The following is a 12,557-nucleotide window of genomic DNA, read 5'->3' as shown; positions in this document are numbered from 1 at the left end:
GCAACAAGGTAAGAACGAACGCTGGTTGTTTGTTCACTGCACAGGTATTCGAACCTAGTCGAGTCACTCCATTACGTATAACTGCAGGATTCTTTGACAGCACGTTTATTTGTGAGTAAAGCGTGGAATACTGTACGATGATATGTTATGAACGTGAAGGTGGTTGTTTAACCTTCCAATGAGTAGGAAAATCTTGATTTTAAACGTTTGCCCATTAGTTCGCGCCGAGTAGTTAGGTCTACTGAAGAAAACTCACGAGCCGCGTTTTTTACAAGTAACCGAAAACTACAAGCGTCCCGGGAGGGCTTCTGTAGATATATGAACTGTTATGGGGCTATCATACCATATACGAAAAGAAAAAAATAGCGCCCTTAAAAAACTTCTAATTAAGAACAATGTGATAGTTCAGATTTTCTGCGGATCTGTCTTAATATTTTAGTAACCTGTATGGCGCGGTTTCCTGTTCACTGTGCGCGTGTAATAGCTCCCTCATTTACTCATGGTCTGTCCTGTCGAGTTTTCACGGAAACCTTGAGTGCGTAGATATATCATCATCATCATCTTGACTATACCCACTGCAGGGCAAAGGCCTCTCACATATTCCTCCAATTAACCCTCTCCTGTGCTAGCTGCATCCACTTGACCCCTGCGAACTTCTTAACCTCATCCGCCCACCTAACTTCTTGCCGCCCCCTGCGTAGATATATACCCACAGTCAACAAGCGTGCATGCACGTGACAGCAAGAGTGTCGCGAACACAATAGCACCAGAAGAGTGTTAGATCTCCTCGCTGTCTCACCGTCGTAAAGGTTGGGGATCTCGTTGTCGTAGAAGACGAGCTTGGGAAGGACCTCGATACCGTGCTTCTTGGCGGCCTCCGGGTCGTTGGTCTTGAGGAACACAATCTCGTTGTCGTCCGCTTCGTCGTCAATGTTCTCCAGCTCCACGAGTATCTTCTCGGCCTTCTTGTCGTTCTCCTTGTCTGCAATGAAGACGGAGATGTTGGAGCGACTTACCACTGCAGTATCGTTGGTGGCGTATATACTAGACAGTTCAGTTCAGTCGTTCAGTCGTGTCCGACTCTTCGTGACACTATGGACCATGTCACGCCACGCTTTCCGGTCTCTCGCTATCTTCCTAACATCACATAACTCCATCTGCAGCGCCTCGAGGATGCCATCCAACCATCGCGTTCGCTGCCTACCCCTTCTCCGGCGACCCTCAACCTTTCCCAACATCAAATCGTTCTCCAGCGACTCCTCTCTTCTCATCAGATGACCAAAGTAGCTGAGCTTTAACTTTAGAATTTGACCCTCCAATAAGCAGTCAGGGTTTATGGTCGACAATACTGACTGATTTGATCTTCTGGCAGTCCAAGGAACTCTCAAGAGTCTCCGCCAGCACCACAATTCAAACGCGTCAATTCTTCGGCGGTCAGCCTTCTTCACAGTCCAACTCTCGCATCCATACATCTAGACACATAACACTAATGTGGATGACGGAGGAAGCTCTACGCTTTAATGATTTTTCTGTGAGTCGCATATAGCATTGCAATGCTCGATTAAACGAGTCAGCTCAGCTCCTTCCTTCTTTATTTACAGACCGACCCAGTTTGGCGGTAATCGCTGTAGCTTTGGCCGAAAAGTCGAATAACTTTTCTTACTGTGCTACTCACTTTTACTCTCCAATAGAACGATGGTGCAAAGTAAAGGGACCAACTGAATGGAAAGGGACTGACACATTTCGCAAAATTACACTATTTTAGAGATCTTTCATCTCAGGAGGTTAAATCTAAACGTCGGCCGCTTATAACTCCGTAGAAGCGTATACGATATAGCCAAGCTTAGTGCCCCCCCCCCCCCCCCCTTTTTTTTTTCTTCTCGTCATCGGGTATCTGTTTTGTGGCCTAATGATGACAAATTCATTTGGCGCCGCAGAGAATTCCCGTCTAAACCAGAATGATATGTAAAAATCAAGTCTAAGCACATCCGACTAGTCTACCAAGCACTAGATTTCAGAATAAGTGATTTTGCCGGCCCGGTATTTTCGCATGACCGATTAGTCATCGTTAGAGACGGAAAGGTTGCGCGTGAGGCACAATCACAAGGCAGGACACGAGCGCGCACGGGACCGGTGAGCTCGAACAACGTCCCACCCTGTGTGTGTGCCTCTCGAGCAATAATTTCATGCCTGAAACGAATGCGTCAACTAGTCCAAGCATCACGTTTTACCTAACCATACAGTCATCACTCATAGTTATGTATGCATCTAGCGAAACGTACATTTTAGTTTGTTCAGCTTGAACGCTAGTTTATCCAGCATTACGCCGTACTTAATGCCTTGAACCGTCCTTATCGGAGAAACGGAGACTGTCTTCCGCTACAGTTGCTTAAAGCGACATTTTCCCTACAGCTGTATCTCCAACATGCCTCACAGTTTCTTTTTCCTTTTCTTTCTTTTTTTTTTTTTAACCGCGCGACTTTTATCTTGCTGCCGTTTTGGGGGCTCAGATTGATGAGACAGATGACTGCAGAGTGCGCACTCACAGAAGAGCACGGCGACGTGTGGATGCTTCTCGATGAGCGAGTCAAGGATCTTGTCGCTCACTTCCTCGATGGCGTCCGACTTCATCTGGTGCAAAAGCCACTCTATCACCTCCTCCTCCTTCGTCAAGTCGCCTGCGGAGAGACGTATAAGGACAGGTCAGCGTCACGTGCCTTTCTTGCGAAAGAAAAAAAAAAAAAAAGAGCCGATACAGTGATGGATTACAGTAAATTACGGAGCAAACGACCTAACAGCAGTTGTGATATTTTGCAGTTATACTGCAAGTAAGTTAGCTCACTGACTTCAAATTAACTTTGTGATCTTTTTAAAGGACACTGGATTCTTATCATACACCAATAAACGTATGTTTTATATCCTCGGAAATGTTGGGAGTCTAGTTGATTCTTTCTCGTTTCGACGAGGTTCTAGATCACGAACGGACAACACGCGTGAAACGATATAGCTCCGTGTGCTCGTTCGGCCGCTGGGTATTCGTGCCACAAAACAAAATCGAATATATTGCTCATATTTACAACTTCCACGTGAAACCAGTTATATGCACATGACACATGAGCCGTTCTCGCATAATTTTTTGCTTTGTGATCGCCCTTCCGTGGTATCAGTCAGTCACCCCACATCAATCAATCAATCAATCAATCAATCAATCAATCAATCAATCAATCAATCAATCAATCAATCAATCAATCAATCAATCAATCAATAAATAAATAAATCAATCAATCAATCAATCAATCAATCAATCAATCAATCAATCAATCAATCAATCAAATTGGTTTATTTTCGCATACAATGTACAGCGAAATGTCAATGTGTTATAGGCCACTTTCTTAACTTGCACCTTAAAACCCAAGAAAAACGGTCGCTTAAGCGTGAAACAGATGCGTGCCGACTTTATGCTAGGCGCGATCCGAAACCCCCTATAGACCACCGTTGAAGGAGTAGCTAGGAAAGGAGAATGGGAGTCATAATGTATAAGTAAGCGGGAAAAACGTATAGATGTGTTTCCTAAGGCACGGCCGCTCGATGGAAGCGCACTGCACTTCCATCGAGCGGCCGTACCTAAGGTATATAAACAACGCTTCGGCAGGGGGGAACGTTTCTTGCCAAGGTATCTTTGTCATTCGTGCTTTTCCAGTTTAGTAGGGTTTGTGTGGATACGTTATGGCTGCAGTTCCTGCTAATGATCCTTTGAAGGAAGAAGCAGTAGCTGGAGGGAAGAGCTTCCAGAAGGTCTAATGGCCATTCGAGAAATTCAGAGAGTGCGAATGGGCGACGAACAAGAAATGAGGACGACACTGCAGCGTTGTCTTTTCATTCTGTAAACCACAAAGGCATGCAACTCCCTGATTTCTTCAATATTCCAATACACCGGGTAGTCTGTATCAAGCCGCGGCACCTATCTGGCAGTGGGAGAGTTTTCAAAAGAGTTGAAAAAGGTGTTTGCATATTTCTGCGAAAAATTTTCACGAGTGCAAATGAGGTGCGGTTCTGGTTAAATGAGATCAAGATATCGTGAATAAGGTATACAAAGAGGGGTTTCGCTTTTACACGTACACTTAAGCGTTCATTTTCACTGTCTTTTATGTAGGGACACGACCCGTCACGAAGCCTCAGTGGTTTTGGCTCCTTTGGTAACAAAGTTACCAGCTCGATTGTGACCGCGGCGGCCGCGTTTCGATGGCGGTGAAACGCTAAAGGTGTCCCTGCGTTGTGCAACGTCACAGCACATTAAAGAAGCCAAGGTTGGTACAGATATTGATCTGGAGCCTTACATTACGGCGTCCCTCATAGACGTGCCGCTTTTGGACGTGAAACACACGCAATATACAATTTACATGCGCAGACGTGATACTAGAAGGAACAAAGGGAAGCAGGGCATATTGGGTCTGCTAGCCAACGTTTCGACAAGAAGACAAAAAATAATCCTCGTGACAAAATGTTGGCTAACAAACTGATTGTTATCTTTCGCCATACCTAATCTATTTGAGTTATCAAGAATTCCGTCGTTCCCGCCCTCTCTTTGCCGCATATGCGGGCATGGAAGTGGGAATATGTGGGCAAAAATGCAGTTCGTCATCGGCTTACACACGAAAGCACAAGCGCGTATGGCCACGTGTTGTCTTTTTTTTTTTTTTTTCAGGCTCAGCGACTGCAATGTATGAAGTATTCATTCGAGCGTAAATTGTTGTTGTTTTAAAAGTGATCGATCGAACGTTCGAGACACTCATAAACATGCAGCGTAATAGAAGCTAGAGCACCTTTCCATTCGTCTCGGCGGACAAGCATCTTTCCTTGCACGTACAGGTATGATAGAACATAAGTTACGGGAGCACAGTCCTCTCATGAAACTCCTTGGTCCATGTATAGGAAGCTAAACTACGGTGCACTGTATTACATTATCTTGCATCGCGTTGAACTGCACCCATTAAATTACTTTGCAGTACGTTATATTGAGCAACGTGGCAACAATGCAGTGGTGATTAAGGATTGGACAACATGCTTTGCAATAACAAAATCGTAGACAATGTGAGTAAATGGGTGAAAATCCAAGGAAAACAAAGAAGCCCCTGGCTAGGAAAAAGAGCAGGTGAGAACACATTTCGGTTGTAGCTCAAGCTTGTTCCAAACAGAATTGCTATGCGCCGAAAGGGAGATCGAATTTGTGTAATCAGATCAAGGGGGCGCATAGAGACAGAGGAAAACAACAGAATATAAATAAAAAAAAGAGAAAGAAGGAAAATCGAACAACTTTCACAGACAAGCAAAAAAAAAAAAAAAAAGAAGAGAAATTGAAAGGAGAAAGAGGCTTGGGGAAACGAGATGGGAGGGGAAGAGGTGGAAGATTACCGTGGAACTACAATTCCAACACGCTTCCCCTTTTGTCCCTAATGCTATTTCGGCCACCTCCTAGCTTTTCTACCCTTCTGCGAAATTCTGGACACCTTGTGGCATTCGGGCGGCACCATTCAATTCTTAGTTTCCCCGTTCTCTCCATTGATTCCCTCGGTAATGTTGCACCCGCCTGCACTTTCTTTTTTTTTCTTCCTTTCCATTTTCATTTTCTATCTGCCCGCACACATTCTCTATTCGCACCCCCTTGCTTCACAGTTTCACCGAGCTTTTCTCCTTTTGTGTATTCGCCTTATTCAGCTTGCCCAAACTCGTTCTCTTGATCGGCGCACGGTAAGTCACTTTCAGACTGGGAGGTGCTCTCGCCGAAACATGCTTTATCTGCTTCTCCTCTAGTTAAATCAGTACGTCGCATTTTTTATTTGTTTACCTCGCGTGTATGGTACTTAAAATGCTGTTTTTATTTCTCTCGTTCTTTTTCTCTTCACTGCGTAGGGCTCCTGTAATCCGATCAAGCTCGCCTGGTTACTCGCTTCAGGGTCCGCAGGCGCCTTCTACGGTAGTATTCTTTGGATTGCACGCTAAAGTAACGTGCCGAGGATGACAATGTTTCCATAGTGAAGATAAGGTCCCCTATCGGAGCGTTCATCAACCTCTATGAGACACTTCCGCTTGGTTGAACATCTCGCTCAATTTTTTTTTTTTTTTCATTGGTATAAACACATGACACTTTGATGGTCGCTTTCAACACCCTGACCGAAATGAAAACGCGAGGGCACTGTAGAACCCGGACTCATCCAACTCGAAGGCGATAACGAATAGTTCGCTGTATCGATCAATAATCAGGCATACAAAACATAGCAATATCTAAACATACGTTGCCCCCACACCAATAACGCACTTCTTGCCACCCTTCGGCTTGCTTGTAGCGCGCCGCGATTAACAGACGTTGCTAACCTCAATCTGTTTCGCGTCGAAGGCACGGTCACTACCTGTCATATGGAATATAATCCTGTTACCAGTACAATATCAATAAAAAATCACTTATTAAATTTAAGACATTGTTGGTTTCCGCAATGCCTTAGGTAGCGAAGCGAGCGGAGTACGCCACGCAAGGTCCTCGGCTAGGTTTAGTTATTTAGTTTGGCTTCACCGCATGACAGCGACGTGGCGTGGGAAATGAGTGCAAGAGACAGAAGGCAACCTATAAAAAAACTTCCCACGTTCGCCACATTATGCTGTCTCGCAGCTATGGTGCAGAAGATGCTTAAGATTGTGCAGCTGGCCAGTTTCCGCGTGCGAAATGTGATCAAACCGCGCCATTAGGAGGATCGCCACCTGCAGAAGTGTGGCTTGCTGTTCGATACAGCGAAATGCTAGTGAACTTGGAGTTCGATATACAGCGCGACTCTCCTGAATTTTATAATAGCATGTTAAAGGAGGAAATTTGTGTGCTTGAAATATTGAATAGCTAGGAATATCGGGCTCGACTGTATATCAAATCAATCAATCAACGCTCTATAATGGAAAAAGTACAGGCAGTGCTCGCCTTCATAGATGTTGGGGATCTCTTTCTCGAAGTAGACGAGCAGGGGCAGCTCGTCGTCGATGCCGTAGCTTCGAGCCACCTCGTCGTCGTCGATCTTGATGAAGGGGAGGTCGTGCGCGTCCGCGTCGTCGTCGATGTTCTCGAGCTCCTTGAGCACCTCTTGGCTCTTGCGGTCGTCCTTGTCGTCTACGCAAAGAGAACACGAGGCTTTGCACGCTCGCACCACCACCTCATGCAGTCAGAACAGAAAGATTTCGCTTCTCGGACCATACACAAGAACAGGCAACCACCGGGCAATTGCGTGCAATGATGTCGCGTACAGATTTTGATTAAGCAGGACATGGATTCTCCCAATGACCTTCCAGTACAGATTACCTTCAAGTACAAGTCTGGCTCCATTGGCAGCCGCATTATTAAAGCAAAGCTCTTAAGCTTTGCTTGTAACCCTAAACTTCCACCGTGTATACGTTATGTTTGCCTTGTTATCCGCTGTTACTAACCATAGTACTGATTGGTTATAACTTGAAATACCGTAAAGTGCAGTAACTGCCTCACTGAGGGTGGAAAACCGGGCCAAGCCCTGACAGAACAGTTGAGGAAGCAAGCGATGGGCCCACGAGTTCTTCGCATTGTGCATCCCGGGTTCATATCATTTTATGATTTATTTGAAATACATGCAGTGCGCGTATGCATATACGTAGGATGTTATGCACATCACATTTGGTGTGGCGAGCATGGTCATTTGGTTAGCAGGAATTACACATAAGAGGGCCTCATGCATGTAGCCTACCGTGACTTTCGTCCTATTCATTAAGCGTAATATGTTCTGAGTTCAGCCATGACGAACATAGGCGAACATTGCCTCGAATCTGAGGCGAACCTGAAGCCGGTCAAGAGGGCGTACATGAAGTCAAACTTATCCAAACCTTTCTGTCCAAATGGCATCTAGCACAAAAAAAAAAAAAAAAAAAAAACTTTGCCTCACTATGACCTCAAAGGTTATCCAAACCAGCGCCTGACGCAAGCATAGTAGCTTCGCGTCCCAGTGCCTTAGGCCACTGGGCCATTGCCGCACCTTCCCGAGCTACATGTTCTGGCTGGTATAGACTCTCCATTTACGTGCTCGGAATATTCGTACATTTATTTAATCCTTTGTGTTGCGTTGCAGTTGTTTGTTAAAGCTGGCGAAGAGAAGGTGCACCCTATGGTGCAAGGAAAAGCGAGAGACGCTGCGCACGCTCCCTTGCATGAAAAAGGAAAGCGGCTGAATGCGGCGGCGCGGAGAGCGCCGATCGCATCGCAAACAGCTAAGAAAAGTGGTTGTCGGCACACGATCCTCAGGCCGCGGTGAAGCGGGCGAAGGATCAGGATCGAGTGAAGGAAGGTGCAACTAGGTACTGCTGAACGTGTTCGAGGGCTTGCTCAATGCACGAAAGCCTCAACCGCAACCTTTCAGCCACTGTGGAAGGCGTTACAACCTTCCCGAAACGAGTTCATGGCTGTATTTACTATCAGCGACATGATAGGCTAGCAGTCTTTTTTTTTTTTTTTTTTTTCTGTGCTGGTTTATGCTAATCGCTGCCCCGATGTAAAGTCCGCCGACAGCCGTGCTATCAGTATTACATGTGTATCTTATAGAAGAGCAGTTTAGTATTTTCAAAGTTGTGAACTTTGAACTCTTTCTTAATTGGTCGCTGTATATTGATTCGACATTTTATTTGTCACATTGGCATGAGGGAACGAAAGAAAATATAGTCCTTTGAGTAGGATAATTACATTCAAAATTTTTATTCCATGATGGTAACACAGAAATGAACGAGTTTCTTAACGGCAGTTTCTTTTTTCTTTTTTGACTGATACTGACCGCAATAAGGAAGTGGTAAGAAAGCCGCTATACTTACAGAAGAGGACGGCCAGGAAGTTGGACTTTTTGATGAGCGTCTCGAGCACTTCGGGCGTGACATCTTCTATCTCGTCGGACTCCTTCTGTTTGACGAGCCAGTCCAGCACCTGCTCTTCCTTGGTCAAGTCACCTGCGCACGATGTATGATCTCAATGATGCACTCTCGAAGCGCTGCACACTGATTAATTACACAACTAGGTTGGTCAGGGAATCTTTCCGCTTCTTCGCACAATCGCGCGTACGCGTGATCGTGAGCGCTTTCGGGCTGTTTTATTGCGAGCGCAATACTACTCGCACTTTCAAGCCTTCGCGTGATCCGGCCGCAGTTACGTCTCACCCGCGTGACGCTGTGACGTCACACCCCACGTGACACACGGGCTGGCAGGAGCTGCCAACTTGGGTATCTCGTTTCACATGGGACGGTTATGTCAGAATCAGCCTGCTAGGACTCTGGCATTCACGTTATCCCTATAGGCCGCTAAGGCACGTTCATATCGGTTGGTTAAAGCGGGACTTTATATGTGGGCTGAGGAAGGAGAAAAAGAGAAGAAGAACAACGCTCGGTTACCCGCAGCTAATGCTTCCGCTCAATATTCGGTTCAGCAGCGTTGAACCCCTGTAATTTTTTGTATCACAATACTGCTAAGCGAAAGCATCCCTTATAGAAACCAGTAAGTGCAGTACAAGCTAAGATTACGTCAACTGATTTTAGATGTTTTAACGTATTCTTGAAAAAGAGAAATTACTATGGTGCGCAGTGTTCTTTTATTCATCTTCAACATGCTTTCAAAATTAGCGGAAGCGTTCGGGGGTTGGCCTTTTTTCTGTGGTGAACAAATTTGCCACATGTTTTTTTTTCTATGACGACTCAGGTTTAATCAGGCAGTATATTGCACGATCAAAAAGTATAGAGAGTGTATGCACATCGCTTTCTTTCCCAGGAGTCGCTTGAGTGCTTGAAGTTTCCCGCCTCTCTGAGCATGGGTGTTTCGCGCACCTCACCTTTCCAAATCATAGCACTATAGCAAAGGTAATGTTTAGTTAAGTGGGCATTGAACAGCCAGAAATTCGCTATGCGGGCCATTTTCCAAAAGCGTGACTCACCGGAGTAAAAATTTGGAATGGAATCCTCGAAGTATACCAGCTGCGGCACCGCGTCAATGCCGTACTCCTTGATGACGTCCTCGTCGTCGATCTTCACGAAAGGAATGTCGTGTGTGTCCAGCTCGTCGTCGATGTTCTCCAGCTCCTTGAGCACCTTCTCGCATTTGGCGTCACCCTTTTTGTCTGCGAAAAAATGGCGGGGAGCAGGCACGGGAAGGAGAAACGACGCGAGAACATTCTACAAGCCGGTTGCGACCGTCACTAAGCACGGAGCTTCTATGGGCATCCATAAGATCGAGATTACGTCTGGCAATTACGCCAAAGGAGTAGAATGAAGTTCGACTGTGCCAAAATTGGATGACGTCAACTTGCACTCGCAGCATAGCTCAGCTATTCAATGTGGATTGCCAACACATATTCACAACCAGTTGTACTTGGGTCTTCAAAAGCGTCCAATGCGGCCACAACGAAGAAATATGAATTGCGTTGAATACCTTGACATTTAAAAAAAAAAAAAAAACTTTAAACAAAAAAACTCCGGTGCACTTGGGCTTTCCGTAATGCGTGAAGGTGCGAAATGCTGTATTTAACTAAGACGGCAGCGTTAATTAAAGAAGGCAACCCGGTGACTCTTAAACTGTGCGGCTGTGAGATGTCAAGGACCGTACATGTTCATACTGCCACGTTCTGGAGACACCTGGTCTATGCAATGGGTCAAATGATAGCTGGCGTCGGCTTTGGCTTGCTGGTGACACGCGCTACCACCAAGAACCGAGTTAGAATCATAATGGTCCGGATTACCTTTTGGCCCTCTAAGATTTTCGTCGCGAACTCGTGCCTGGTACCGCATAGCCAAACAATAGCTGTTAAGTAAAGAGAATTCCTGTGAAGTGTTGAGAATCCAAGAGAGGCTTATTGTGTGGTCCCACCCACCACAACAACGAGGTCTTTACATAAGCGCATTCCCCACAAACTTTTAATCAGTATTGTGGGATCGAAAAGCCTGTTCTTGAAACAAAAGTGCAGTGCTGCTTTATCCAAATTGATAGAAAACTGTAAATCGCATTTTGACGATAGGTGTGCAGATGACATAATTGAGAGACATAATAAAAGATAATCTAACTAATTCTCCAGGTACTCCAAGCATAAAAAATGCTCCATTGTCGCTTGACAATAGAGTAAAAACACAAAAACAAAACAAAAACGATCTAATATGTTCTGCGTTATTCAAGCTTGTTTGTGAGTGTTATTTTGTTATACTAGGCAGAGAAAAAAAGCATACTGCACATTTACGGTTAGCCAGGAGTCAAAACAAAGGCGAGCTTAAGTAAAAAACCAGCAACAAAGACACGACTGTCGAAAGTCAATGAAAAAAATAATATAAAACACCCTGATTTGCAATATAATCGTAGTTTAGTTTTCCGTTTTAAGATGTTTTAAATCATCTCCGGAAACTTGCAGCAACTGATCCAAGAGAAGAGTCTCAAAAGCTTCGTGTAAGTTCACATTTTTCTGCGAGTATTAATTGTGAATTTTACAACAGCTTGATAAATTCACTGCAGCAAGCCCCCTAAAAGTCGCGCAGCGAAGAGCTGGGTTATGGGTAGCGAGCGCATAAATTGGGAATACTTGTGCTTGCTGAATTTTCTAGTGCACGCGCTAAACCTCACTGTCGGCCCATTTTAGTCGCAATAGCAAGAGTGGATCGGCAAGAACGAAGGAGAAAAATTAAACACCGAGGAATTAAAAATTTACTTCAGCGCCACATTGTGCTGGGGCTATTGAGGGCGCCTCACCATTTCCAGATCTCAGATCGTTTGCACCGCTCCCATCCATTGTATATTTTGCATTACATTCTGAGTGCACAACGGCGTTACGAAGAAAGTTATAGGCTCAAAAGGGGCTATTCTTTATGCACGCTGAAATAAAGAGGAAACGACCTCTCCCCCCCCCCCCCCCCCCCCCAGAACACGTGCCCCAGAAAGACGACTCCGGCTGAAAGTATCACAACAGTTCCGTGGATCGCAAACAAGGTGCCTTAATTATCACGTTACACGTTCTTAATTCCATAGATTGCTGCCTTAATTTAGGAAGCGTATTAAAAAATAAAAATAAAACATTATTTTTGTCTCTGTGGCACTGTGGCGCTTTTGTAAAAAACAGCAGCAACTGAATGGAAATGTCTACCCCGTCTAGGCTAATCACTAACAATCAATAATGTATCTATGAGATTCTGTTGATCTAGCCTTCTACAATTTATACACGATAAGCCAGCGGCGCATCTTGACACACAGTTTTGACAGAGCAAAACACACGATAAATGAATAAACAGACACGGGCGCCCGTGTCTGCGTCGCTTCATTTGTCCTATTTTATTTGCTGCGCCAGTAAACGAGTGGTGAATCCTGACACACAATTTTAACAGCGCAAAATATACGGAAAAGAAAGAGAGACACGAGCGCCCATGTCTGTGTCTCTTCATTTGGTGTGTTTGTTGCAACACTGTTAAAATTGTGTGACGAGATGTACCAACTGGCGCGACAAATTGCTCTCTTGGAGTGACGAACGCAGCAAGTCACGAGAACT

General features: G+C 45.1%; 1 protein-coding gene across 3 annotated transcripts in view; it reads right to left on the bottom strand.

The window, feature by feature from the left end:
- hlk (hulk) overlaps positions 1-12,557 on the bottom strand; it is a 109,286-nt gene that overhangs the window by 23,030 nt on the left and 73,699 nt on the right. For all 3 annotated transcript variants that reach the window (XM_084587749.1, XM_084587767.1, XM_084587757.1), the window contains exons 8-12: positions 9,972-10,154; positions 8,866-8,997; positions 6,965-7,150; positions 2,547-2,678; positions 800-982 (exon numbers count right to left, since the gene is read on the bottom strand). In XM_084587749.1, coding sequence (XP_084443875.1) covers positions 800-982; positions 2,547-2,678; positions 6,965-7,150; positions 8,866-8,997; positions 9,972-10,154 — 816 coding nt within the window. The remainder of the gene's footprint in view (positions 1-799; positions 983-2,546; positions 2,679-6,964; positions 7,151-8,865; positions 8,998-9,971; positions 10,155-12,557) is intronic.

Source organism: Amblyomma maculatum, chromosome 1 (genome assembly GCF_055883805.1).
Source record: "Amblyomma maculatum isolate TAMU_Amacu chromosome 1, ASM5588380v1, whole genome shotgun sequence".
Lineage (NCBI taxonomy): Eukaryota > Metazoa > Arthropoda > Arachnida > Ixodida > Ixodidae > Amblyomma > Amblyomma maculatum.
Note: the sequence above shows the minus strand (reverse complement) of the source record. Positions and strands in the feature narration are given on the sequence as shown.